Source organism: Buteo buteo, chromosome 17, assembly GCF_964188355.1.
Source record: "Buteo buteo chromosome 17, bButBut1.hap1.1, whole genome shotgun sequence".
NCBI classification, from domain to species: Eukaryota; Metazoa; Chordata; class Aves; order Accipitriformes; family Accipitridae; genus Buteo; species Buteo buteo.
Window position 1 is genome coordinate 7027870 of NC_134187.1, and position 24769 is coordinate 7052638.

At 45.4% G+C, this 24769-nt stretch overlaps 1 protein-coding gene across 3 annotated transcripts in view; it reads right to left on the reverse strand.

Annotated features, from left to right (window-relative positions):
• PTCHD4 (patched domain containing 4) overlaps positions 1-23578 on the reverse strand; it is an 85631-nt gene extending 62053 nt beyond the window's left edge. Inside the window, exons 1-2 of one of the 3 annotated variants that reach the window (XM_075049831.1) lie at positions 23568-23578; positions 22585-23134 (exon numbers count right to left, since the gene is read on the reverse strand). In XM_075049831.1, coding sequence (XP_074905932.1) covers positions 22585-23133 — 549 coding nt within the window. In that variant the 5' untranslated portion in view covers position 23134; positions 23568-23578. Of the gene's footprint in view, positions 1-22584; positions 23185-23567 lie in introns of those variants that run through there. The other 2 variants (XM_075049830.1, XM_075049829.1) reach the window with 2 other exon arrangements.
• Positions 23579-24769: the final 1191 nt, after the last annotated feature.

Sequence of the window (24769 nt, forward strand, 5' to 3'; positions counted from 1 at the left end):
ATCCTCCCACTGAGAAATTTTTGCCTATGCCTGCTTTCATGGCAGGAGCTCACACTGTTTTCAGCATTTGCCTGCCACAGCCCAGGGAACGTGACAAAGTGCTTTTCAGAAGTTCATTTTTTCCCTATTCCCAGTTGTTATTTCCCACAGAAATAACGGCTTCTGGCGAGGTATCCTGGCACGAGCTGACATAAAAGGTGATTTGCAGTCTAATGCCAGTTTCTCAAATCACCTGAAGCCTCATTGCAAATGTCAAATAAGCAGAGACAGCTAGCACAGAGGGGCAGCTGGTCCTGTTTGGACTCCAAAAAATCCTCTTCTCTGGCATTTTATGTTAGAATCCTGTTTTGATTCATTATTTCTATTTTTTTTTTTTCTAAGGAGGGGTCACACCTAACACTCACACACCCACAAAAGGTACATTTCCAAGCTGGTAATTAAGGTTTGAGCAATGCAGTCCCTGCTCACATCAGACGCAACTTCACAGTTAAAAATCCCCTTTGGCACTGCTTTGAAATTTTAGGGAGAAATGTCATATTTCCTCAGTATATATGCAGTGTTGACATTCAAATGTTTTCAGCCACTGCAGGATACTTTAGCAGCACAGCTCCAAACTCAGACAATGGACTGTAATTCAGGTTTCATTGATTCACTATGCAGCACGCACGGCAAGGTTACGGGAAACTTTGCGATGACCATCTGCCTTCCGCTGCGAAAGGTGCACCGAACGACAGCAACATTTCAAAAGAAGCAACAGAGCAGGCACAAATAAATCATGTTCTGCCATATCTTCCACGAAACAGAAGATAACGGCTATTTGTTACACTGATGTACAATAGGGCACTCAGCTCATATGTCAGCAAAATAGAGAGCGAGCTTTCAGATGGAATCCAGGAAATCACAGATGCTGAATTGCTTTGAGGTCATTTTGTCCGTCCCTTTCCTTCCAAAGGCAGATTGCTTCCTATCTATGCAAGGGTTTTTCCTCTGCTGCTTTTATAGCATGCAAACACGAACCTGCCACCATGGCATTTGGGAAAACGGGACCCTTTTCTAATACAGCTCATATGTTGTCTTTGCCAAATGCTCTAAGAGAAATAAAGGTCCTGTTGTGCTAGGCAGGGCTGTCACTGCAATGGTTACAATCTCAGCAAGGAAGACAGAAGAAAATGGGGAACAGCATCATCTCTCATCCCATTTTACAGATGGAGACTGAAGTGTGGGAAAATGAAGACCCAGTGCTGCCAACATGACCTTCAGCATTTCCCAGAGGCCTCCAAGCCAGGGACCTAACTACCTCTTGGTGTCTCACAGGCACTTCAGAGGAGTTATTCACCATCCCAAGTTCTCTGTTGTCCTCCAGGACCACGCTGGTGAAAGAAGGAGACATGAACGCCTAAGCTCCTGGGCTAAGCCTAAGTTCTGGGAAACAAAATGAGGTCACAGTGACTTGTATAAATGAGGCCTGAAGACCAGGCAGGTTTTGAACAAGATCCCTCATTCCACCTAGTTCCTCAGTGAAAAAAAAAGCACTTTCTGTTGTCAGCAAGTCCTTCCTGGTATATGCCTACATGATGCTCTTTTTAATTTCATAACAACAGTTGTATGTTTCAGACTACAGCTCTCTTACACATTTTACCTACATATGTTGCTACTCTCTGATCTTATATACAGAAAAGCAAACTCAAAAAATAGAGTAATAATAATTCTTATTGATGGTACCCCATTTTATACCCATGTATCTCCAGATGATAACTGTCTTTAGCAAGGTCACTAGCATGGCTGGAGCCTGAATTTCAGATTCCCAGGTATCCCAGTCCCAAATTCTATGTGTCTTTCTCTTTCTTTCTTTTTTTTTTTTTTTTTTTCATGTCTAACAAAAACTTCACAATGTATGTTCTCCCAAAGGACAAAAAGGGCCATCATCCATTCGGATTGCAGCTAATTCTCTCCAGATCTGAGCATCTTTAAAAATGGCATGAAACACAGATCACTTGCTGGGGCACGTAATATGTGATCTTAAACAGGAGGCAAGCAAAAATCTTTGCTTTGATGGATATTAGTAAATTGTTTTTTTGTGTACTCCCTTCTCTTTTTCTAGATGGCCCAAAGCCATTTGGTAAATTTAGATTGTAAAAGGGAGGAGGATGAGAACTAAGGACTCTCAGAGGAGTGACAGTTGCTAGACGTGGACAGCATCATCCTCCTTTTCCCCCAGCATGATGGACTTGGCCGCCTGCATATATGCAGACCTGGTCTTGCACGTTGCTGAAAATCCAAACTCCTTGTCCGTTCAGCAGTAAAAATCACTAATGGTGAATGGATGGATGCAGGATAAACCCCTACCATATTTAAGGCTAGAAACTTGTCTGTAAGGGATGCTTGGACCTTTAATATCCTAAAAAGATGTGTAAATGGCATGGGGATGTTTGGCTTGCTCCAGAGTTGTGCGCAGGACCTCTCAGGTTAAACAAAACCAGCTGCTCCTACTGAGCTAAATCTCTTTTGCTGGTGTTAACGGAGGCACAGATCCTCTCTGCGTGCAGCCCCGAGGGATACTGGCAATTCTCCCTTACTACAAAATAACCTGGGACCTTTTTTGTTTCCTTAATAATGTCAGTGCAGCTGCTGCAGCCCCAACTCCCATCCCCAGGTTTCTGTGTGGTCACCAGCCCTGGGCAGGTTGCCTTCTCCTCCCTGCTTTGAACGGCACCAACCTAGCAGTTTTCCTGCCCTCAGAGCTGTGTGGGTGCTCTCCCACACCCACCAGACTGCTTGTTGTACTTGTCCCTGAGCAGCTATTCTCAGCAATGGAGAGAGAGTCCGGGACAAGTGAGCCCCGAGGGCAACGCATTTGAGGGAAAACTGCACCTCGGCTGGCTGGGAACAGGGACACAGCAATGGCCATGTGGTCTGTTCACTCAGCAAATAAAAAAACGTATGAAAGTGGCCATGAGAAGCTGTCCAGGAAATAATGCTCTAGGTCTCTGCCGCAATAAAGAACAACTCGGTTATTTCCAGCTATCTGGCAATGATGAGGTTCAGCTCACCAGCTAGTCAAGCAAATTTGTTTTGTAGTCACTGGGAAGAGTCAGGCACATCCAAAGGATGATCCACCCCATCCTAAGGTACAGGTCAAAACCAGACTTGCCTTCTGCAGTTGCCTGTCTGTCTCCATTTACAGCAGAGGCACAAGATTACTTAAGATCCTAGCTTTTATCAGGCTAAAAAGCTAGGAGATATTAACCCACAGATGCAAACACAAAACTAGCTGACCTGCCTTGCCATTCCTGGCTCACACGGGCCCCTTCACAGGCAAGGTCAGCAAACATACAAACCTTGAGCCACCTCCCTGGGAAATCAAGGATTACTACTGTGATTTTTTAAGGGCAGGAGGTGTGTATACAGAACACCGAAAAGGCAACCAGAACCATCTGACACCTCTTTCTGATGAGTCTGGGCTCATGATAAAGCCCAGACCCTCACTGGTTTGGGTTTCTCGTTTTAGATCAGGTAATTTGAAAAAAGACAAGAGCAGAAGAAAAGTATTTCAAGACATTTATATACTCTAGGATCAATAACAGGGAATAAGAGAAGTATTCCTAACACAGATCTATTCCTTCCAAGTAAATCAAATTATGGAGGAATTCATAAGGGTGCAATAGCAAAGTGTGATTGCTATTAGAGAACTCTTCTCTGTGGAGGAGTTTCTGGTGCTGGATTTCTGAGCGGTCCTCCCCACTTTGTTCCTTCTGTATCACCCTGTCAGGTTTTCAGCTGTCAAGAGAGGGAAAGGCCAGAGGGAAAGCAGAAAAGGCTGTCCCCTCCACCTACTGCTTCCCCTGCACATCCCTCAGGAATAAAAATACAAGATAAGCCCTCTCACTCCCAGGCCGGCTCCATTCCACACCAAACCTTCCCTCCTAGACTGTATTTCACTTTTACATTCTTCTTAAGCCTCCTGTATTTTTTGCCCTGCTGTCAAGTTCCTCATCATTCAAGTAACTCCTTCACTCCCAAGGTCAGGCTCCTGTTTGGTCCAGCTCAGGTCCCATTCCAGTTCTTCTGGGGAAAAAAGGGATGGATTTACTGCCCAGTTCACTCCCAGCCCAACTTTGGCCCTGGTTGTCCTAAACTGCGCCCATGCAGTCAAGGACACAGTGGTGTCCTTGAAGCTGCTAAAGTAATACCCACGTTGGCTGTGATTACACACAGTGTAATTATTACACACAGTGTAATTATTACACAGTGCTTTGGCACTGACAGTTCAGGCAGCGGCAGGTGAATGGGTGGCTGCACCCCAGACCTGTGAGACGGATCCAGGGGTGAAGGGTGCGGATGGCTCTGGGTGCCCAGTGCCCTAGGGACCGGTGAGACGGCAGGATAGGAAGCCCTGCAAGGGGGTGGCTCAGCACAACTTGGTGTGGGTGCCACCAGTTCTCTTTCTACAGGAGATTCATGTCGGCAGGACCTCTCAAGTCATCGGTAAGCCTGGGTGTGTAAATCTACCAGGTCAGATCTTAAAATACTGCTGTCCTCTTGTTTCCAGCAAGCACAGAGCCACAGCTCCCTCCCTGCTTCATATTGCCCTTTGATTTTCTGCTCTGTCCTGGCCGGGATCAAAAGCCCTCGAGGCAGTCACCTTGGGCTCAGCCCCTCTGCTTTTCACAGCCTGTTCCTGCCAGTGGAGCTCCCCTGGTGTCACGGAGCAAAAAGTCAGGTTGCGTCCTGGCACTGCGGCCCCTAAATCCCCCAGGATGAAGGATGGCTGCAAAAAGCATCGCTGCACACCAGCACCGAGTTTTCCCTGCCCATCCACGAATGGGTTCCTGTCCGAGGGGTGGCAGTGGGCAGACGAACCAAGTGGGTTGTATGCTTTGTGGGGGGATTTGTGTAGCAAGAAAGTGGTCAGTGATGCAAAAGAAGCGGAGCTGGTAGTGGTTGTGAAATAGAAGTGGGACTACGGAGCTGGGTGTCCTAAAGACAGTGGAGGTATGAAAAAGGAAGCCAGGAGAGGGCAAAATACAGGGTGAGGGGTAACAAAAGCAGCAGTTCTCACTGCACCCTGACCACCCGGGAAGAGGGCAGGAGAAGGCAGGCGGGAGCAAAGCAGCTTTGACACCCTCCTGCAAACAGCAGAGCTGCGTCTCCCGTGCCCTGTGCCACGGTGCCGGTGGCAGCGGGCGAGCACAGCCCTGCACTGCAGTCCCTGCTTCGGCACTCCCTGCCTCCCCATCCCTCTCCAGCCTCCCTCCTTCCCACTTTCCTGCAGGACCCCGGGCTACACTACACGGTAGCACCGAGCAGAGCGGCAATAACGCGGGGCTGGGTTTAGCTCCGCCAAACTGACGTCCCCCTCAACAGAAAAGAGGAAATTTCAAGTATAGGTAGCACATGTGGTTTTTTTCTTCCTGCTGATGTCTACGTGCGCCGGGACGTCTGGTTCAGCAGCCCTGTGCTGCCCTAGATCTGTGCACGGGGACCCACACAGCGTGGGAGGTTTCAAAGCCCGTCCCCAGCTCGGAAGATCACCCCAATGGCCGGTAACAGGTCGACACGCAAAGGGTGAGCAGTGGGCGAAGAGGGAGAGGGTTGTATGAGGAACTCCATCTCTGTCTCTGGTCTGGAAAGGATCAGGGACTTGGGGTTTGGGTCAGTGGTTTCCTCTCACCCTCCGCGGGACCATGTCCTGATTACTGGAGATTTTTGAACGGAGCCTGCACTGTTTGCAGGCAAGCTCCAGATCATGGCGAGCTGATTCAGCTAACCAGAGCTTCGCACCGAGGTGTGGGAATTTCCTCAGAAACTGTTTTTCTACCCCAGGACCTCCATGCTTCACACCACCAAGCAGGACAGCATTCGTATTTTTCATATATTCAAATCCTGCTTTATGACAGACTTTTGCAAGGAGTTGCCACATGGCTTTAGGAGGGGAAATCCAAGCTCCTGCATTGCATGGAACAGTTGTGGCCCTCCACCTGTGCAAACTGGGACAACATCTAGGCCTTTGCCAGGTACTAAGCCGTGAAGAATACCCAGCTCCAATTAAAAAAAAGCTGTGCCTCTCTCCGTGGTCTTGTGCACAGCTACTGTTCATCCCAAAGGATTTTGTTTGTGCCAGGGAAAAACGTAGGAATGAATCACTAAGGAGAGAGCAGTCCTCAAGGGAGATGCACAAAACACTAATATTTGGATATATACAGTTAAACACTTACACTCATGTATGCAGGCATGTGTATGAAGAACACATTTACCATCTCTCGTATTTGGCAAACTCTAAGAATCTGTAGCACGAGTACTTTATATTAGTGAATTCTCCATATTAATTCTGATTTCGTCCATAGCTCAAACTCAAGGTTAAAAAATGTTCAAAGGAAAGGAAGAAAATTACAAAGAGCATAGAAAGACAAGAAATGCATTTTCAGTGCAGGCCAGTGGTCCGTCTAGCCCAATTTTCGGTCTCTGTGCATTTCTAAAGCACAACACACCAAGACAGTGTCTTCCATAACATGGCTGGAAGACACCTTTGGGAGTCTCATAGTTATTGTGGATTTTCCAGCTCTTCAACAAACAGAAAAGTGAAATGAGCTGCTGGGAAGGGGGAGAAATAATGCAATTGTTTATTTTTTAACCAAGAAATCCTTCTCCCAAATGCAGGGATTTGAATGAAATTGGCAACAAAAAGTGAGCGAGATTAATGAACTAAAGATATCTTGTGCCTCAGTGAAATCCAAGAGAGTTTTGTTATCTGAAGGTGGTCATTGCTTTCTCCAAATGGGAGAAAGCGGCACAATATTCCACCAGAATACTTTCTGTCTCTTGTGAAGGTCTAATCTTAAAGCTTTCTTAAAGTCTATGGAATTATAGGCTAAACAAGAACCTAATCCCTAAAGTAAAAAAAAAAAAAAAAAAAAAGACAGCAGAAAACACTAAAAATCAAGAAAACCTCCTTTCTTGTAGTCTTTCCTTAACAACAAAAGCAAAAAGGCACAAAACTGTTTGCAAAATTTCACCACGCGCTTCATATGCCCAAGCTGAAGGGTTTTGGGGGGATAAGAATGGGATCCAACACTAGTCCCTAAAAGGAGATCCTAAAGAGGGGTCACACGTTTTCACTGCTAGGTTTGTAGGTCCTCTTGCTTTGCATGCACCCCACTGTGTAACTCTTCTAATTGTTTTTCCTACACTGCTTGAAGTCCAATACACACAAGAAATAGGAAGAAAACCTGCCAGGAAGCAAAAGGAATTGGATTTGCCTGGTTTTATTACTCCATCTAAAGGAAATATTAAAAAATAAACAGCAGAGAATAAAAAGTGAAGAGTAAAGCAGATCCACGGGAATCATTTAAGCTTTTACAATCTGAAGTTTCAATAATGACACAGTAAAGGGTGCTTTTTTCTTTTTAAATTATGTTTTATGTTGGCAAACATCTCTTTAATTTTCTCTTGTCTCTGCTCTTCATGGTTTCTCTGGGGACCAGAAGCCAAAGTACTGAAACACTGTGATAATGTTTTATCAAAGGCAAGAAGAAAAGAAATAACTGAGAATCAGACAAAGCCAAGTGTGATGTGGCAAGATTTTGGGGCTAGCGTGGTTTTGAGGTTAACTTCCAGCTAAGCAGTTTGCAGGCTTAACTAAGCCCAGCCTTTGAAAGCAAGGTGCTGCTCTGCTCTTACCCAAGTCCTATCAGGAGCTTCCACTCGCGCAGTGTTCAATAAGATATAACAAAGCACTGCGCAAAGCAGATACAGTTAAGGACACTTAACACTTCCAGTTGAAAATTCCTCCTTTTTAAGAGATAATTAATCAGTTTTCTCTCTCTCTCTCTCTTTTTTTTTTAATCTCAAATTTGGCATTGTGAAGCAATTTCTCTACCCTGAAGCATCCTTCCCTTCCCTCCAGCATGCACTGGTTTTTAATGAGTTTGGACATTTGTTAGCTGGAGAGAGCCAAAAAAATGTCTAATTTCAGATGTTTTTCCTTTTTTTTTTTCATAATGTTGGACCAGAATCTGGAAAGGGGGAGTAGGAATGAGGCATTTAAGTAGGCCTGTATTTATGCATTAAAATATAACTGAAGCTGGGGTTCTGGAGCTGCATATGAGATAGCTGACTCCCACCCAAGGTACTTTTGAATTCAGTATGTTCAAAGAGATTTTTCACCCCCACTTATGAACATCAGCAGGTAGATTTTATATTTGTAATATCTGTCTCAAGATCGCCTTGTAACGTGTGCCCTTCATGATAAAATCTTATGTTCTTAGTAGCTCATAGAGATTAAGGTCCTGTCATGTGTGATTCTCTAACATGTTTTCTTTAATTTTTATTCCAGTCAAAAAAGTAAAGCTCATGTCATTATCTCCACTTTGGTCTTCTCATTGCCTCCCATCACTGGAGAGCTCTCCCACTGCAAGTTTGCTGACGTTACGAGGGCCAGCTTCTCTTTATTTTTTTCACCATACTCTGTGAGAGAGGGTGTCTCGTGCTGTCTCAGACGGCACAGAGCACATTTGCAATGAGAAACAGGTGTTAAACAACAGCGTGCGACAACCTGAAAATTTTGCATCAGCCCAAAACCTTCATCTAGAGATTGCGGGAGCTGCTACCAACTGCTGCCGATCAAGCTCCACGTGCTGGGAGCAATTCATCTTGATGCAGCCCTTGTGCTGCGGTGGCCCGGGAGGACCCACACAAGGTACAGCAGATGCTGAGGTCTTGGTCCAGACCATAATCCCTGGTCACCAGTGAGGTTCTGGAATGGTCCAGGACTCCACTGGGCTAGGTGCCATGCAAACGCACGACTGGAGAATCTGCCCATGCTCCAAAGATCTTCCCATCGGATGCTGGAGTTTCTTTAGTTGCTGTATTTCACAGTATGAACTGGTGATGCCGGCAAAGGAGAGGTCCCTTCCCTCCCCTTTCTGAGCCTGCACCTCCTCCCTGCCAAGCTCGGGAGCAGCAGTTCAGGTGGCATGTGGTAAAATGGATTGGAGAAATAATCCAGGTTTATGCAAACTCAATGGGAAGGAAAAAAGAAAAAAAAAAAGAAAAAAAAAGAAAGATTTAATTCTTTCCTTGCTGCCAGCTGGCAGGGGATTTCTTTAATTCCTGTGCTCAAACCCCATAGTCCGGTGGTGGTGTCAGCTATGCAACACCTGAATAGCTTCATCCTCAAGGTGGCTGTATTTCACGGCTGAGTATTTGTCCTTTCGTGCGAGTACACAGTAGCTATTAACTTCAAGCAGAGTTTCTGATTTGGATGTGCCTCTTCAGCCAGAACAAGACTCAAAACATGAAAAGTCAGAATTTGGGCTCTGCGGTCCTGAGTCAGGCTGCCTACCCAAACCTGCCAGGCTAGAAATGCCAGGACTGCCAGGCTGCCTGCTCAAGAAGAAGAGAAAAACAGGGCATCTCCAGAGGGCAAGCTTGATCTTCAATGGACTGAATCTCATTCTTAGGGTTTGTAGTTCTCCTAATGCCTACAATGTCCCAAACTCTATTTTAAATACCTTCATTAAATGCTTAAAGTTAGGTTATATGCGTCCCTAGATTTGTATGTTAATGTAGTGCTATTGTTAAGAATGAGTTCAAGATACGAAGTAAGATGAGTATTTAGTTACTGTGTATAAGCACTTCTGAAGAAATGTAGTATATTCATTGTAAAAAAAAAAACAATAACAACAACAACAACAATAATAATAATAGCAACAACCACCTTTTCAGCTTATCTGAGATGTTTCCCTGCAAGACATCAAAACTTTTTTTTCCCCAAATAGACATTTTATAGTTACTTTAATGTAACACGTGTTTAAAAAAAAAAAAAGGCTTTTCAAAGTCCCCTGGAGTGCAAAGTGATTTTTCAATTTACATTAGTATAATCTATTTGGAAAGGTTTTGATTCTGGCAGAACAGGAAGGATTGGACTTTTAATTTTTAAAAAAAGTGCTGCAGATGGTGGGACCTCATGGTATCTAGCCACTTTTGGATTTCAAACAAATAAATATTTAGGGCAAAATTCTGATAAAATAAGCCAGAGTAATCAGATGGTAAAGCACTTCCAGATGACAGAACCTCAGCATTTGTCTTCCGAGTACTCTGCAAAATCTCAGTCTCCCTGCTGCAATAAAATGCCAATATCTAGCAATCTATTTTGCAGGAGGATGGCATTTAATTCTGGTTCCTTCAGTGGAAGTTAATTCCTTATTCAGATTAATGTATTTTAGTTCTTTTGCAACTGTCTAATAATAATTCCCAAAAAGAGTGTTTCAAAACCCTGTCAGAGATTTGGTGTGAGACAAAGCTGCAACTTGAGAAGAAGCCTTGATTTTCCCCATTAAATTATTCTGGGAAGTTTTTTCTCATTTCAGTACAAACGCAGATTATTCCCTAGGTCATTCGGAAACGCTTCACCTGACATAAGTCTTTTCTATAAAGATCCTCAAATTTAGCATATTCCCATGCTTATGGAACTTTCATGGAACTTTTTTGTTTTTGTGGTTTCAAATAAATGTATGGTGGGATTCAGCTCACCTAATTTTAACCATATGAAGGGTAAATGCATAATATGAACACTCTTTCTCTGGTCCATGATGCCTCTGAAGGGTGAGTTCATCCCCTCCTAATGTAGTTTAGAAAAAGTTAAATGCATTGCTTCTGGAGGTTCACCCTTCTCTCCTCTGATTGCACATTGGGCTCAGTTTAGATTAGATGCTGAACATAAAAGGGCTGAAACTAGAAGAAATATAGCCCATCTTTGGGATGAACATTCCGATCGTGACTCTCTGTATGAGTTTCCACAAACTGCCACACCACGGACCCTCAGTAGCAGGGCAGGGTCACAGCCTAACTCTGCAGACCAGACCAGGGACCATCTGCTGCAGCAAATGCCCTGACGTTGTGGACGTTTGTCAAGAAGAGGAGTAGAAGTGGCCTGATTCCACAATCCACTTCACAAACATCACCAACCTGTTCCTAGAGACTTGGTCTGCAATCACACTCAAGCTGGACGGAAACCAGTAGAAATGATCCAGCTGAATATTTTGTAACTATGCTGCTCAACTGAGTTTTAAGACTGTCTGCTACGAGAATTTTTCCCTGGCACAACCAGAATATAATTAATGAATGACAAAATCCAACAGGGACAAAATGGAGCCAATTTGTGACATTAGGCATTAGACATTGTGAAAATATTTGAATCTGAAGTGCTGAGGAACAATCAGATGATGCACAACATGGCAAAAAAAATTCAAGGTTAGCCCATCCCAAATCCGCACAGTCGGCACAAAACTCCAAGACCCATTTCATTCTAGAAAGATAACAAAAGGACTAAGGCAAAGCAATAATCTATCAAGGCTTCACTGATCATTTAACACATCATCTACAGCCTCCAAAGCACCGTTCAAACTCAACATACGGAGCTGTCTTTGTCCTGCAGAACTTGATCTGCAAGAAGGTGAAGGATGAAGGACAACACCGAGTGGTGAAATGTCCATACTTGCAAAGCAGAGTCAGAGGCAGAAGTAAAACTAAGTGCCCTTTCTGTGGGGATTGTAAAATCCCAACTTTAACATCAACTTTGTCTTTGACCTTGGTCATATCATTTAAGCACTGCATCTTCAATTCGAAGTTTGCAAAACTCAGCTAACAGGAATCTGTTCCAAGGGAGAACCCTAGACTGCCCTTTGGGGACCAGAATGCAACCAAAACTCTTCAGAAAATTGTTTTATTTTCTGTTCGGGTTTCTAACTGCTCCGGTTCTGTCTGTGTAAATTCTCTGACTCAGCTGCTGCTGACATGTCCTCCTTGTTTAATATTATCTGTGAATTTCATTCCTGTGCAATTCAATTCCACTTCCCGATAATTAATAGAGATGTTAGATGAGACCAGGCCTAACACAAATTCTCCAGATACCCTGCAAGATACCTTCCATAAACTTGTTACATTATCATTTATCATGATTCTTCTTCGTTTACAATCTTTCAGCCAGTTTCCAACCCACATGACTGATTTCCCATCCAAGCCAATTTGAATTAATTTTTCTATTAGGATTTCCCCATAATCCTGCACAGGCTGGGGAATGGGCTAGACTGACCTTATAAACTTTTTACGTCTTTGACCTCTTGATGTTACATGGAAGAGGCTATAGTTCAGCTCAGAGACCCAGTTCAAATGGTTTAGGGGTGCACTTGAATTTCTTTGAGTTTCATTCTGGGCTATTCTCTATCCTGGTTACCTTTTATTAAGCTGCTCCAAAGGAAGTGGAAAAATGTCCTGTTCTGCCTTATTTTTCCTTGTCATTTTTGCTACTTCTAAGAATAATTGGGTTTTCCACAAGAAAAGTATCATAATCATTCCTAAAGGAGCATTGTTCAGATCTGTTAAGTAGTGACAAATGACATGTTTTAACCTTCCTTTTGAGGTAAATATTCTTATGAAAAGACCACTGAACATATGCAATGACAGTATTTGGCATTTATGTAACACAAATTTCCCTTCAAGGATGTCCTCCTCTTTCTCCCACCTCCAAAATCTTACACTAGATGCAAGAAGCTGGTAAACGTTGTAAGCATACTAGCTTTATTCTTTTAGGAGAACAAAATACTTTTTCTTTAAAAGTAATTTCTTCTCAAAAACAAAACATCAAATACTTTATGACAGCAGGGGAGCTTTTAAGCTTGTCAAGCTTGTGAAATTTATTTTGGGCTATATACCTAAAGCCTAATACTTGTGCTAATCTTGAAGCCTGGGGAAAAAAGGGATTGGAGAGACATTTGTAAATATTCAGAAATGTTCATGTTTCTTTGCTGGTGTCCCAACTTTCTATGCAATTTACAATGATAAATCTGTTGTGCATCAACTGAGTGGCCAGTGTTTTTTATGTGCAGATGGAAAAGTCCCTTCTGGACAGGAAAATTAATGTTAGTTAACAAAGAAACACCGCTGGTAGAGCATTTATTACCACAATTTCCAGCCAATCCTGGAGAGAAGCAGGTTTGTCATCTGGATCCAAAAGTTTATGTGGTGTAATATCTTTTGGAGGATGTTTTGTACTTATCTGTATATAAATCTTCACTCAGTGGGACAGGAGTTAAGAACATGAGCAAACTGAAGTGTGGATTTTAAGGAGAAAAATGCACATGAATATTTCCATGTTGCATCTGCTCAGCACTGAATTTGTTAATGTATTTTGTTAATGAATCAAAATCTACTCTAAGAAACCATCCTGGAAAATGGTTAGGAAAAGGGTGATTTATGGTTAAGTCACAGGTCCCATCAAACAAGAGATTGCATTGCATAATGAAGTACTGCTAACAGCATCTTTCTTCTTAATGAACTGCAAACTGTTTCACAAACTAAACCTGCTCGGAAAACTGGAAGTGAGGATCAGTTGGCCCATCAATACAGTGCCTTGGTCTCCAGAGAAAAATGGCATTAACAAGAGCCAGAGCGGCCTGTCAGGGGATACACTCGTGTCCACGGGGACTGGGCTGTGTCCTCAGCCATGCAGGGATCCTGCCAGGCAGCGCTGGTGGGGTCACTTCGTTTCTCTGCGATTTTCAAACCAGAGCAACTTCTCCTTCCCCAAAGTCTGAACATGGGAAAATATTTCCTTCTAAAGTAACATATTTTTTTTTCTCCTTTATTTTCTAATCTAAAGTATAATGTAAGAGCAAAATATTTTGGAAAGAATTTTGAAAGAATACTTTGAAAGAACCATTTCAACACAAAAAAATGGAAGTGTTTTGTTGGGAGCATGTCAAAATGAAACTATGGGAATGTGCCCTTCTCTTCTTTACCTCCAAGACTTAATTAAGGGCAAGGTAGACATTGTTTCACAGATGCTTTTGATTTCAAGACTACTGTAACTTCTGATAGAAAAAAAATCAGCTGAAATTTTATGGGCCGGCCCTATATGCAGCACAGGTAACGTGATTTAGCACAAGGAATGCATGATTTAGCACAGGTAATACATGATTTAGGTCAGAAGCAGGAAAATGCTCCATGACAACTTCTGAATCGTACCACCCTTTACGAAGCTGTTGACACATGTGCAAAACCACACCATGTGAGTGGTAAGAATAACACCTCCCCGTCAGACTGACAACACTTGTGTAACCCTGGTGGAAGCAGTTATGCAAGGTGTAAGAAAAGCAAGACCCTGTCTTACACAAGGGCAACTTTTCTGTCTTGCTTAGGTACCTAACTTGGGCACAAGATTTGGGCGCCCACTGAACCGGTCCTATAGGTGATGTTTATGTTCCCTATATGTTGCAAGAGGATACACAGTAGGTGTTTGGGCTTCCCTGTGGAGGTATTCAGTGGCACCTCCAGGGCTTCCCACCGACTGCACAAGGAAACTAATTATGGCAGACTGGCCCATTAGGAGCTTGACCTTTAATCTCAATTTGCATACCCTAGGTAGGTGGGCTGCATTAAACTTAAAGTCTTTGCAAGGTGCATTGCCTTCAACAGCAAGGGACAGGCAGGCAGCACTGCCCTTTGCCTTCTCAGATGCCCTCAGAGCAGACAAGCGGGCTTTAGGGCTTGTGCAATTGCAAATTTTCAAAGAATAATTATTCGGGGAGAGGCCGAAACATTTGCCATCATATGTATTCAGGAAACATTATACACCTGTGGTGCTGACTGACTTTCTCCATCTTAGTTATAGCCCATTATTAGACCAAAACCTTTCTGCAATATTAACCAGGTAGTGACATACTGGTCTCACAACCTGCGATCCCCCCAGCAGCTCCCTGGCCGTGGTACCAGTTTGCTAGTGAGAGTGGACTGGAGCAGGGCATGTTTGGTGCCAAAACACAAAACCAGGGAGAAAAGCTGATCTGGCAGACTCAGAGCTGTGGGAGGACAGTCCGACATCTCACAGAGCCGCTGCTGGGCATGCAGAACTGGCATCGTGCAGGAATTACCCACCAACGTGTGAGCAGGGTTAAGGAGAAAAAAAAGCTTCAGCAAAATTTTAGTGCCATACCAGAGCTGCCCACCAACAAATTATTCCCAGTTTGCCCTTGAGCTGGTTCCACGGTAATTTTTTTCAGCTGGAAATCGTCCCGCTGCCACCAGATCGCACTTGCTAGCGTCATCAAAGATCTCCAAGCACTTCACCCAAAGCTCCTGCTCCTAAATGGCCTGACCAGTGTAAAAGTGAGGGTAATTCACGCCCAGTGAATCCAGGGCTAGGGCAATGACATGTGCCACTGCATGTGATCATCTCTGCGATGCTCAGGAGCTCTGTCACTGATCTCCCCCTTTGTAGCATGCTTCACTGCCCCACTACCAAGAAGTTCCATTGCTATCTATTCTCCACTTCAGCATCTTGCGCCTTGGTAGGTAGGAAAACAGAGAACAGGACTAATATAGTAAGCAACAGAGGTACAAAAGACTATAGCTTGCCCTTTCTGCCTCCCGTTGTCTTCCCCTCTCTTTTCCATCACGCACAGCACCTGCTTTCCTATGTTGTTGAAGACTTCTTTTCATCTATATTTAAAGCTGCTTTTCAGCTCAAGTCCCAGCCATGCACAGCATGTCTCACTGTTTGCACTAGGAGTGTGCAATGGATGTGGGGTCTGCATAAATTAAAATTTTTCTGTAGAAATGCAAGATCTTTATTTTAATAACTCAATTCACTCCTCTTGGAAAAACAGTCAGCAGGTTTTTTCACCATGATTTCTGTAATAACAACTGTGCAGAGCTCTGCATAGGGGTCTTTTATCTCTTAATGGATAGAAAGGTTTAATACAGGTTTTGTTCTTAGTTTATTATTTTCAAAATGTCTAGCACAACCTTATCTACATCGTTGTTTACTGACTAAGACAGACCTGTATGTAAAATACATACCTACATATACATAAAGGTCATTAAATAATTTAAGAACTTTTCTCAACAAATTTATTAATCTAATTTTCACCTTGCAAAGTTCCTCCCACTTCTCCCACAGAACATATATTTAATGAGTTAATGTTAGTTTAAGGACCTCCTCTCCTCTCCTCTCCTCTCCTCTCCTCTCCTCTCCTCTCCTCTCCTCTCCTCTCCTCTCCTCTCCTCTCCTCTCCTCTCCTCTCCTCTCCTCTCCACAAAAACATCTTTCTCTGGCTGGGAAGATCCCACATCTTCTTTACTAAGGCTTGTCAATTGTATTTTCTCGCCTTGCTAGCATGGCAGTACCTGAATTTGTTTTAATTCTTATTACAGATAGCAAGAATACCCATCTGCTGTATATCCAGAGGGAGAAGTTCAGAGCCCTCCAACAGCTCACACAGTCACTACAGTAAGGGGCTCCAAAGACGTTTTGGAAAGGCATAGGGATGGCTGAGATTAGAAGATGTTATGTCAGTGTAGAAACACTGCCAAGCATTAACGAATATTTAGTAAAGGAAATAACTTTTTTTCCTGTCCACAGCAGAGTAGCTACTGTAGGAAGATGGCAAAGTGCTACTGGACTTTCTACCTTTGGCAAGTGGTTGACATCTATCCCAAATCCACAGCGATGAGCAGTCGTTACTCACTGAAGGTGCTTGCAATTGCATCTTCCTTTTCTCTTTACCCAAACAACCTTCCAATTGCTTCTTTATTATTATTCACATCATGGCAAGGTCTCCAGAAGGCCTGGCACTGCATAAAAGGCCATGTGCCCCAGCACGTGCTGACAGAACTAAAAAGTGGAATAGCTGGGAGGGAAAGGCAAGAAGCAGCTGGACAAGGTCGTCTGAGAGGTCAACAGAGAATATTTTCTTTGCTGTCTTCGACATGGCCACTGCTCTCAGCCACTAGCTGGGAATGAGTGAGCCCCAATCCCAAGGAACCTTCTGTCTGCAGCCCCGGTGGGGTGAAGGTGGAATTTACCCCAGGGACTGGTACGGAAAGTTAAGTTCATAACTGAAGAACGGCAATGCAAAAAGAGAACCCTAAACCCCATCCTTACTTTGATAGGTTTCTGCTGTCTTTCTGCTATTTGTTCATGTTGGGATAGCTTGTCCTCGTACAGGGTAACCTGGTTTCATATCCCTGGTGCAGTCAGGGCTCATAGTTTGTCCTGCCTTTTAGGCAAGAGGGTTGTCTTAACACTTGGTCTATCAGAGCTAAGAAAGAGACCTTTCCTAATGTACTAAATAGAGGAAGGAGTGGAGAATTTTCCTAAAACATGCAAGGAAACACTTCATTTCTTGCCCACACGGAGCAGGCAGGCTGTCTGATCATGTCGTCAGGAGCCGATAGCTGCAGGGACATCTCTCAGCAAGAGCACAGCTGACACGGCACAGACACCAGCTCCGCCGGTCCCTCCAGGCGAGGAGGGTGAGGAGCCCTTCCTAGTCCTGCCGGACAGTACGGAAACACAGCTGGAAGAGCAAGAGGCTCTTTTTTTTTTTTTTTCTTTTTCTCCAAATAAGTTTCCTAACCTGTGAGCCAGAAGAGGCAACTTGCCTTCAAATATTTTCCACTTGCTTTCATGCTACTGAGTAGCTACTCCGAGCTCAGCCTGCCCAATCCTCTCTTGATCCGAGAGGCTGAGATGAAAACTATCTGCAGCCTCCAGCCTTCCTCTCCTGGTCTTCTCCCTGCTCGTGTTTCATTACTTTGCTTTGACTTAGCAGCTTTTGCCAGCCACAGAGCACTTCACAGGATCCTGAGCCGTAGGCTTGGATTGGGACGGGTGGTATCACAAATGGGTACAGAGCCACACTGCCTCCAAGGAAGCATATGGTCCTAGGAGTCAGAGTAATCTTATACTCAGACCCACTTTATTGGAGGAATAATCAGTTTGTGGATATTATTGATACACATATGCCTACTCTGATGTAGGTGGGCTCTGGTTTTATATCCTCTCTGTCCCATGGAGGTGGTCGGTGCCTGGGGGTCCTCTAAGGAGGGGTTAATCTTAGAGCAGTGGGAAAGACTCCATGAAGGCAAACGGAGCAAGAGTCATTTAAAAGTACAGCTGTTAGTGTAAGAAAAATTGAGAATCTGGGCAGCTGCAAATCTGCAGTTACAGGTTTCAAGATGCTACGTGAATGCAAGTAACTTTTCTACTTACACAATAAAGGATTCAATATCCAGTTGATGTGTTTATCACAAATGTGGTAATGGAGATGTCTGCTTTATTGGCTGCTGTTTAGCCTAGTGTTCATAAATGGCTGATACTTAATTAATTGGAGGCGGTATTACAAAAACCAATCTGCTTACAAAGGCTGCTTTTAACCAGCAGTTGTCATATTCATTCTGATCTCAGAGAGAGATAAGTTCTAAGTTATTATCTTTTCTCAGACAAACTAGCAAATAAACATGAAAAGAAACAGTAAAGGTGAAATACCTGAAAAAATGCTTTCATGCCTTTTTTTTTCCTCTGGGTAAGGACTGTGTTCAGAAATAATTTTCATTCTTTGTAGTGATTTTTGTTTTTTCTTTTTTCCTGATAAGGACAGCAAATTTGCTAGGATTATTGGCAAATCAGGGTCAAAACACAATCTCCTTCTTCATATCTGGTAGTACACAAGAAGTAATCCCCAGGTAATCAATAATTCTGTCTATACCAATAAATATAATGTGCCTCAGACCATACTCTGGCCCTGGGGACAGGGGTACAACATATCCAAGCAGATACACACGGTTATCCCTAGAACAGAGTAAATACACTAACAAGGAACGGACCCTTTCCCATGTTACCTCCCAAGTCATGTCCAGGCACTGTCCTGGAAGTCTTAATTGACAAAAATTATGCCGCGATTTGTCAAAACTTGTGATTTAACAATTTAATGACTGATGGTCAGTGCTCAGTGTAGACTGGTCCAGTCCATGTGGCTAGGGCACAATCCAGACCCCAAGCACAGGAACGTTGTTTTTTCGTCCTGGCCTGGGGAAAGCATGAGAAATCTTGCTCCAGGACATATCTCACAAGTCTTCATCAAGACTTTATACATCCAGCTTTGTTTTCCTGCTCCGCCGCGGTCTGTCTGCATGACCTTGGGCAAGTCACTCTTCTGGCTGGGCTGCAGACTGCAGCGTAGCGTAGCAGTAACGGTGAACAGGCTAGACAGTGTCCCCAAAGCAATGGGAGCAGGCGTTTTCCTACAGCCCGATTCACCTGGCCTTTCAGAAGAGTAAACTAGCCTACAATGAGCGCTGTGTTGCCAGAGTGGATTTTAATCCCTTCTCAGGCATTTGAAACCACACTGCAGTCTGCACTCTGGATGTAAGTGCCATCTCTCTGCTCTTTATCTGGCGAGTGGAGAGACCAAGACTTCCCAACTTAGAGGGGCAGTGAAGATAGATGTATTCAAGGCTATAAGCTCTTCCAACACTACAGCAAGTAACGATTAAACAATCATTACCCTTCACAGCCAGATTTTCTTAGGAAAAGCCAAGCAGTTTCATTAGATTTTGCAGCCCAGTAGCAGCTGTTTCAAAACCGGAGCAGTTTGCTGAAACCTGGTCGTACGGCTCCCACAAAGCTCCCCTCAAAGACCTGGCAAGAGCTCACCCACAGCCAGCCTTCAGCCAGCCTCACCTGGGAGAATCAAACCAATCTGGCCTCCGGCAGGAGACGAGAAGAGGGACAAAGTGAGTGGTGCTCACAAGATTGAGGGAAAAAACCTACAAGATGATTTTGCAGCTCCCAGATGGGGCAGGAGAGGGGTTGGAACAGCTCAACGTTGTCATTGTGGTTTCCAAACCAGTACAGGCTGACACTTGACCCGTGTCGGCTGCAGACTAAACACATCTGGGACACCTTCACAGTTTGTAAACCCACTGTATTGTTCTTAGAAGAATTTTATTCAATCTGAGGCCATTACTCAAAGAACAAGACAGAGCAAAATCTCCCAGCATTAAGCAAGCAGTGTGTCCTTTGAGAAACTGAGGCAACCTAGAAGATCCTGGCGGGTCTTTATGGTGCAGGGAAGTTTGGCTGAGAAAGCTCCCAAGGACACGGACTGGTGAGTGTGGTGAACACTGGTCCATACTGAATAAGGGCAGGCAGATTTGGCCCTCTCGTTTACATTCCCATGAGGTCTAGCCACAACCGCTCCTTCATGTCACGACTCAAGTAAAAAGAAATAAAAAACCTCATAGCTACAGCCATAGGGGTTGTTTCCCATTGCAGAACATCCAGAGGCTGATCTCCCCTAGTGGGTGCAGCATCCAAGATGTTTCTGGTTAAACACATCTAGACACCCCAAAACAGGCAGCACAGTCCTGCGTTTCTACAGCCTTTGCTCAGAGGTGCAGAGAGGAGGAGGTCAGTAAATAGCCTCAGAGCCTGGACTAAACCAAGATTTTGGCCATGGCTTGAAGGAGAGCAAGAGACATTTGCCCACAGCTTCCTAACCCTTGGTAGATGGGGCAACAGAGATGACAGAGATGACCTAGTGAATTAATCTATACAAAGTAGTAATTTATTCCCAGAAGAGACCGGAGGAGGTGAGTCTCTGAGGATACACCACAGCTGAAGGGCAGTCTGGGTTCGGGGCTGACCACAGTCCCACAACAGAGTACTTATCGTACCAGAAAAAAGAAAAATTGTGGCAAAGTGTGTTTCTCTGTCTTAGTAACACCAGGGACTCTGCCTGTCTGCAGAAATGGGTTGTAATTGTTAGCTTTTCTCGAAGGTGCAGTCACAGATTTTGGTGGCTTTACCTCCCTTCACGGAGAAGTGGGTAGAAGGCTGCCTGCTCTGTCCAACTTTAAACCTAGATACTTAAGGGCATTTATTCCTTCGTCTAGAAGATGATACACAACAGCTACTTGGGGGACTGGAGGTGCTGGGCTGGTATTCGGCAGTGCTCAGAGTCAGACATCAACACTTTGGGAAAACCTTTCTCTGTGTGAATTATCTACTGATCACTTTTATTCCAATAAATCATGAATCCAGACCACATTATTTTTTCCTTTGCTTTTATCTTTAAAAAAAGGAGGAGATGTAGGCACTCTCCTAGTAAAAAACTACATTGCAAGTGACCCCATCCTAGTTTTGCCAAGCTCAGTTAGGGTTTCTCTACACAAGAAAATTAATCTGGATTGTGGGAGTAGAATGACTATTTCTGTGTAAAGCTGCTTTATAATGATGTTAGTCTAGATTATCAGTGTTCTCCATGGAATTAACTTAATCTTGACTTTAAAAATAAACCAAATGGAAAGCAAGCACTTTAATTCTGCAATAGGAGGGTTGTCTTCCCAGCAAACTGAAAGATAAAATTTGTTCAGGGATATTTAGTCCAGAACAATTTGTGTTTCTGAGCACTCCTTGCACTCAGGACTTTCCAGCAGCAGCAAGGACACCTTTTTGTTTCCACACTCTCAACTCAAACAGCCACAACTCTGCACAAAGCAATTACTGTGACATCCAGAGCGACGGGACCAAATCCCAACTGTCCCACCCGGCCCTTTTACTGAAGCAAAAAGACCAATAAAGTCAATCGATGTCTCTGCTTCAGTTTTGGGGGCTGGGACTAGCTTTACTTTTTTCATGGTAAATGAACAGTAAGAAACAAAAGATAACTTCAGGATCTGGCCGGTACTTGTAAGAGCACTACCCCCCTCATCCCTGAGGAGCTCTTTGAAAAAAGGGGGACAGGTAACCCCAAGAGCCTCTCTGGTTTACGAGAAGGACCGTATCCTCTTCCCTATGACCTGAGCCATGAGTAACTAGTGTGCTAGGGAGTTTGTTACACTCTGTTCAATAAATCCTGCCTCTGGCGCAATGTCTGGGGGAGCATGCAGATACACAGTAACTCACAGAAACTTCTTTTGGCAGCCACCTGCAAACTTTGCACCTTATTTGCTCACGGCAGGTTAGTCCTGGTGAACTGGATTGGTCCAGATGAAAGGGAAAGCAGGTGGGTGCTTGTGTGCCAGGGAAATATTCCTGAGATCATTTGTGCCGAATTGTTTATTCTTTTAATTGGAAGGACTGAAACTTCTTTCACCTTTTACCTTGTTTCGCCTTTGCTGGAAGCCTCTAGCTGATGGGAGCCGTCCCAAAACTCCAGCCCATCCATCAGCGGCAGAGTTAATTATTTTCACACCAAGAGAAAAAAATTCCACCTCCCATCCCCTTCTTTGCATGCAGGTAAAGAAAAAGAAGGCAGGACACCTGAAATCGCTTCTGGCCCAAACCTCCTGCTGCTCCTACGGCACTCGCAGGGGCAGGGAGATAGAGGAGCTCACTGTGCATTTGAGGAAAGCCTTTTCTGGCCATATTAAAGATAAATTATCCCACCACGGCAGTGGTGGTGGTGGGGGAAGGTGATAGTGACCCCCCACACACACTCTCACACACACACCCCCGACCTCCTGCCCCTTTTCCCCGATGTATTAACCCTTCAAGGCAATGCAAGGTCTCCCGGTCCCGAGGCTGTTCTCCGGTCCCTGCTTCTCCTGGTTAGCGTACGGTCCCCCCACCCTCCCTCCTCGTACAGAACAATAGCAAGGCACCGGTTTCAGCTGCTTCCCGAGGAAAGCCCAGCTCACACACATTTAGATAGAGAGAGATATGATTATATTCCTCTTTGCTGCTTAGGACAAGAAATGAAGTGCTGCCTCTTTAATTGGCAAAAGCATGCAGTAAGAGCATACCTTTAATTTAGTGTTGGGATAGCTCACTTGCACCCTGGCTGTTGTCTTATTGGAGAGGGCAGCCTGCCTCAGATCCTCTAGCACTGAAATAATATCATCCAGCACGCATTTCTTATCCTGATTTCTCAACACACACAGATGGGAAAAAGTATAATTATAGCCTTTGTAGTTCACCTTCATTTCCAGCACGGCTCGGTGGATCTGCAGGATCACATCAGCCTGATGCAAAATATTGCCTCCGGGTTTGGAGAGGAGAATCACCCTGCCATACCTCCCCGGGGTGTGCAAGTCCGAATACAGCTGGCTTTTGGATTGATCGAGGGAGAAAAGGCTGCTGGCTAAGCTCCTCTCGATCTTGGCCAGGCTGTGGCTGGGGGCTACCAGGCTCTCCAGGTCAGTGTCAGGCTGGAAGCGGTTGAGCAGGCTGAAGCCGAAGATGATGGTCAGGACTGCGGGCACAGTGAGGAAAAACACCGGATGCCTGCTCACGAATAAGCCCAGCTTGTAGAAAAACGACTGGAGCCCTCTGTGTATCACCTGCCGCAGCATCCTCCACCAGATCCAGCCTGCAGATGCTCCTGGCCGTCTTAGAAAGCACATGTGACATGTGTAGCTCCTTACCCCTTCCTGTCAGTTCCCCTTTCTCGCTCCCTCTCTCTCTACTACTCCTTTAAAAGACTGCAGCAAGTTGCAGCAAGACAGCCAAATATTGATCAATGGGCTGTGTGTGTGTGTGTGTGTGTGCGCGCGTGTGTGTGTGTGTGTCGCGGGTGGAAGGGACCGGGCAGAGGAGGGAGGGAGGGGGGGTCCTTGCTTTTTTTTTTTTTCTCTTTTTTCCCCCCCTCTTTTTTTCTCTTTTTTTTTCCTCTTTTTTTTTTTTCCCCTCTCTCCTCCCTCCCCCCCAGCCAACTAGCATCACCCCCCCCCCCTTTTTCCCCGCCCGGGTTGCCCCCCTTTCACCGGCGTCGCACCGGGAGCTCTGCCGGCTCTGCAGTGCCCGCTCCGCGCCCGCGGCCGCTCCGCGCAGCCCCGCGGTGCGCACCGCTTCTCCGCCCCCCACTTTTTCCCCCGGCTCCCCCCTCTACAAAGCACCACTGCTCGCCTTTCTCCCCCCCCCCCCCCCCGGGGAATTTGCCGGGGGTGGGAGGATGATGCTGCATTTTAAGGTCCCCCGACCCCCCCGTGTCCCTCCCTCGCCGCCCCCCCCCCCCGCCCTGCCCGGCCACCCCTGCTCCCCTCCGGTTGCCGGAGGAGGGAGAGCTTTGCCCGGAGACTTTGCAAAACCGCTTTCCCCACGGTAGAAGCAGCCGAGCTTCGTTCTCCGTCCCCCGGTCCCACGGCTGCTGCATCCCCCCCCCCCCCCATCCACGCCGCACCCAGCCCCCCCGTGGTCCCTGGGACACCCACCCACCCACCCACAGCTCCCAGCCCAAAGTGCCACCTCTCTCTTTTCCCCCATTTGCAGCCCCAGGTCACCCAGGCAGAGCTGCCCCGTACTCCCACGGGTGGGGAGAGTGACTCCGGGACGAGATTTGGGGCAAGGGGAGGAAGGGGCAGTGAGCTGCTCCCTTCTGCTGCCCGACACCCCCGTACCTTCTCCCCCCCCAAAAAAAAATCCCCGGCCAGCATCTCCCCGAGCAGTGACCCCAGAGAGGTAGGACGGGGCTCCTGACAACCCTCCAGCTGAGAAAGAGGTTTTTCCGAGCAAAGACATCAGCAGACCATTACATAAGAGGAGAAAAAATTCTGCAGCTCCCCAGACCAAAGGAGAGCAGCAGAGAAATGCATGCATTTGCGGTAGGAGAGCTGCCCACCAACTCTCCAGGCAGCGAGCTCTGCTCCTCCAGCAGCTTCAGCCCGGACTGCTCGGGACAGCAGGTCCAGCCCTCGCAGACCTAAGAGCCCCTTGCAGGCAAGGCAGGAGAAAAGGCAGGCTTGCTTTGCAGGAGCTTTCTACTTAACGCTTAAGTCTAAATTGCAGAAATGTAATTAAAAAAAAACAAAACCCGAAAAATGCAGATCTCTGCTCCGTGTCTCCCCCTCCACCAGATTCCTGCTGTATTTCAGCTAGTTTTCAAACAGAAACGGATTTATTTGGGGATGGGACCAAGGACGTTGTGCAAAGCCTGAGAGAGCAAGGTTCTTCCATAATAAACCCTTCCCGAAACAGAAGGAGAGTGAAAAC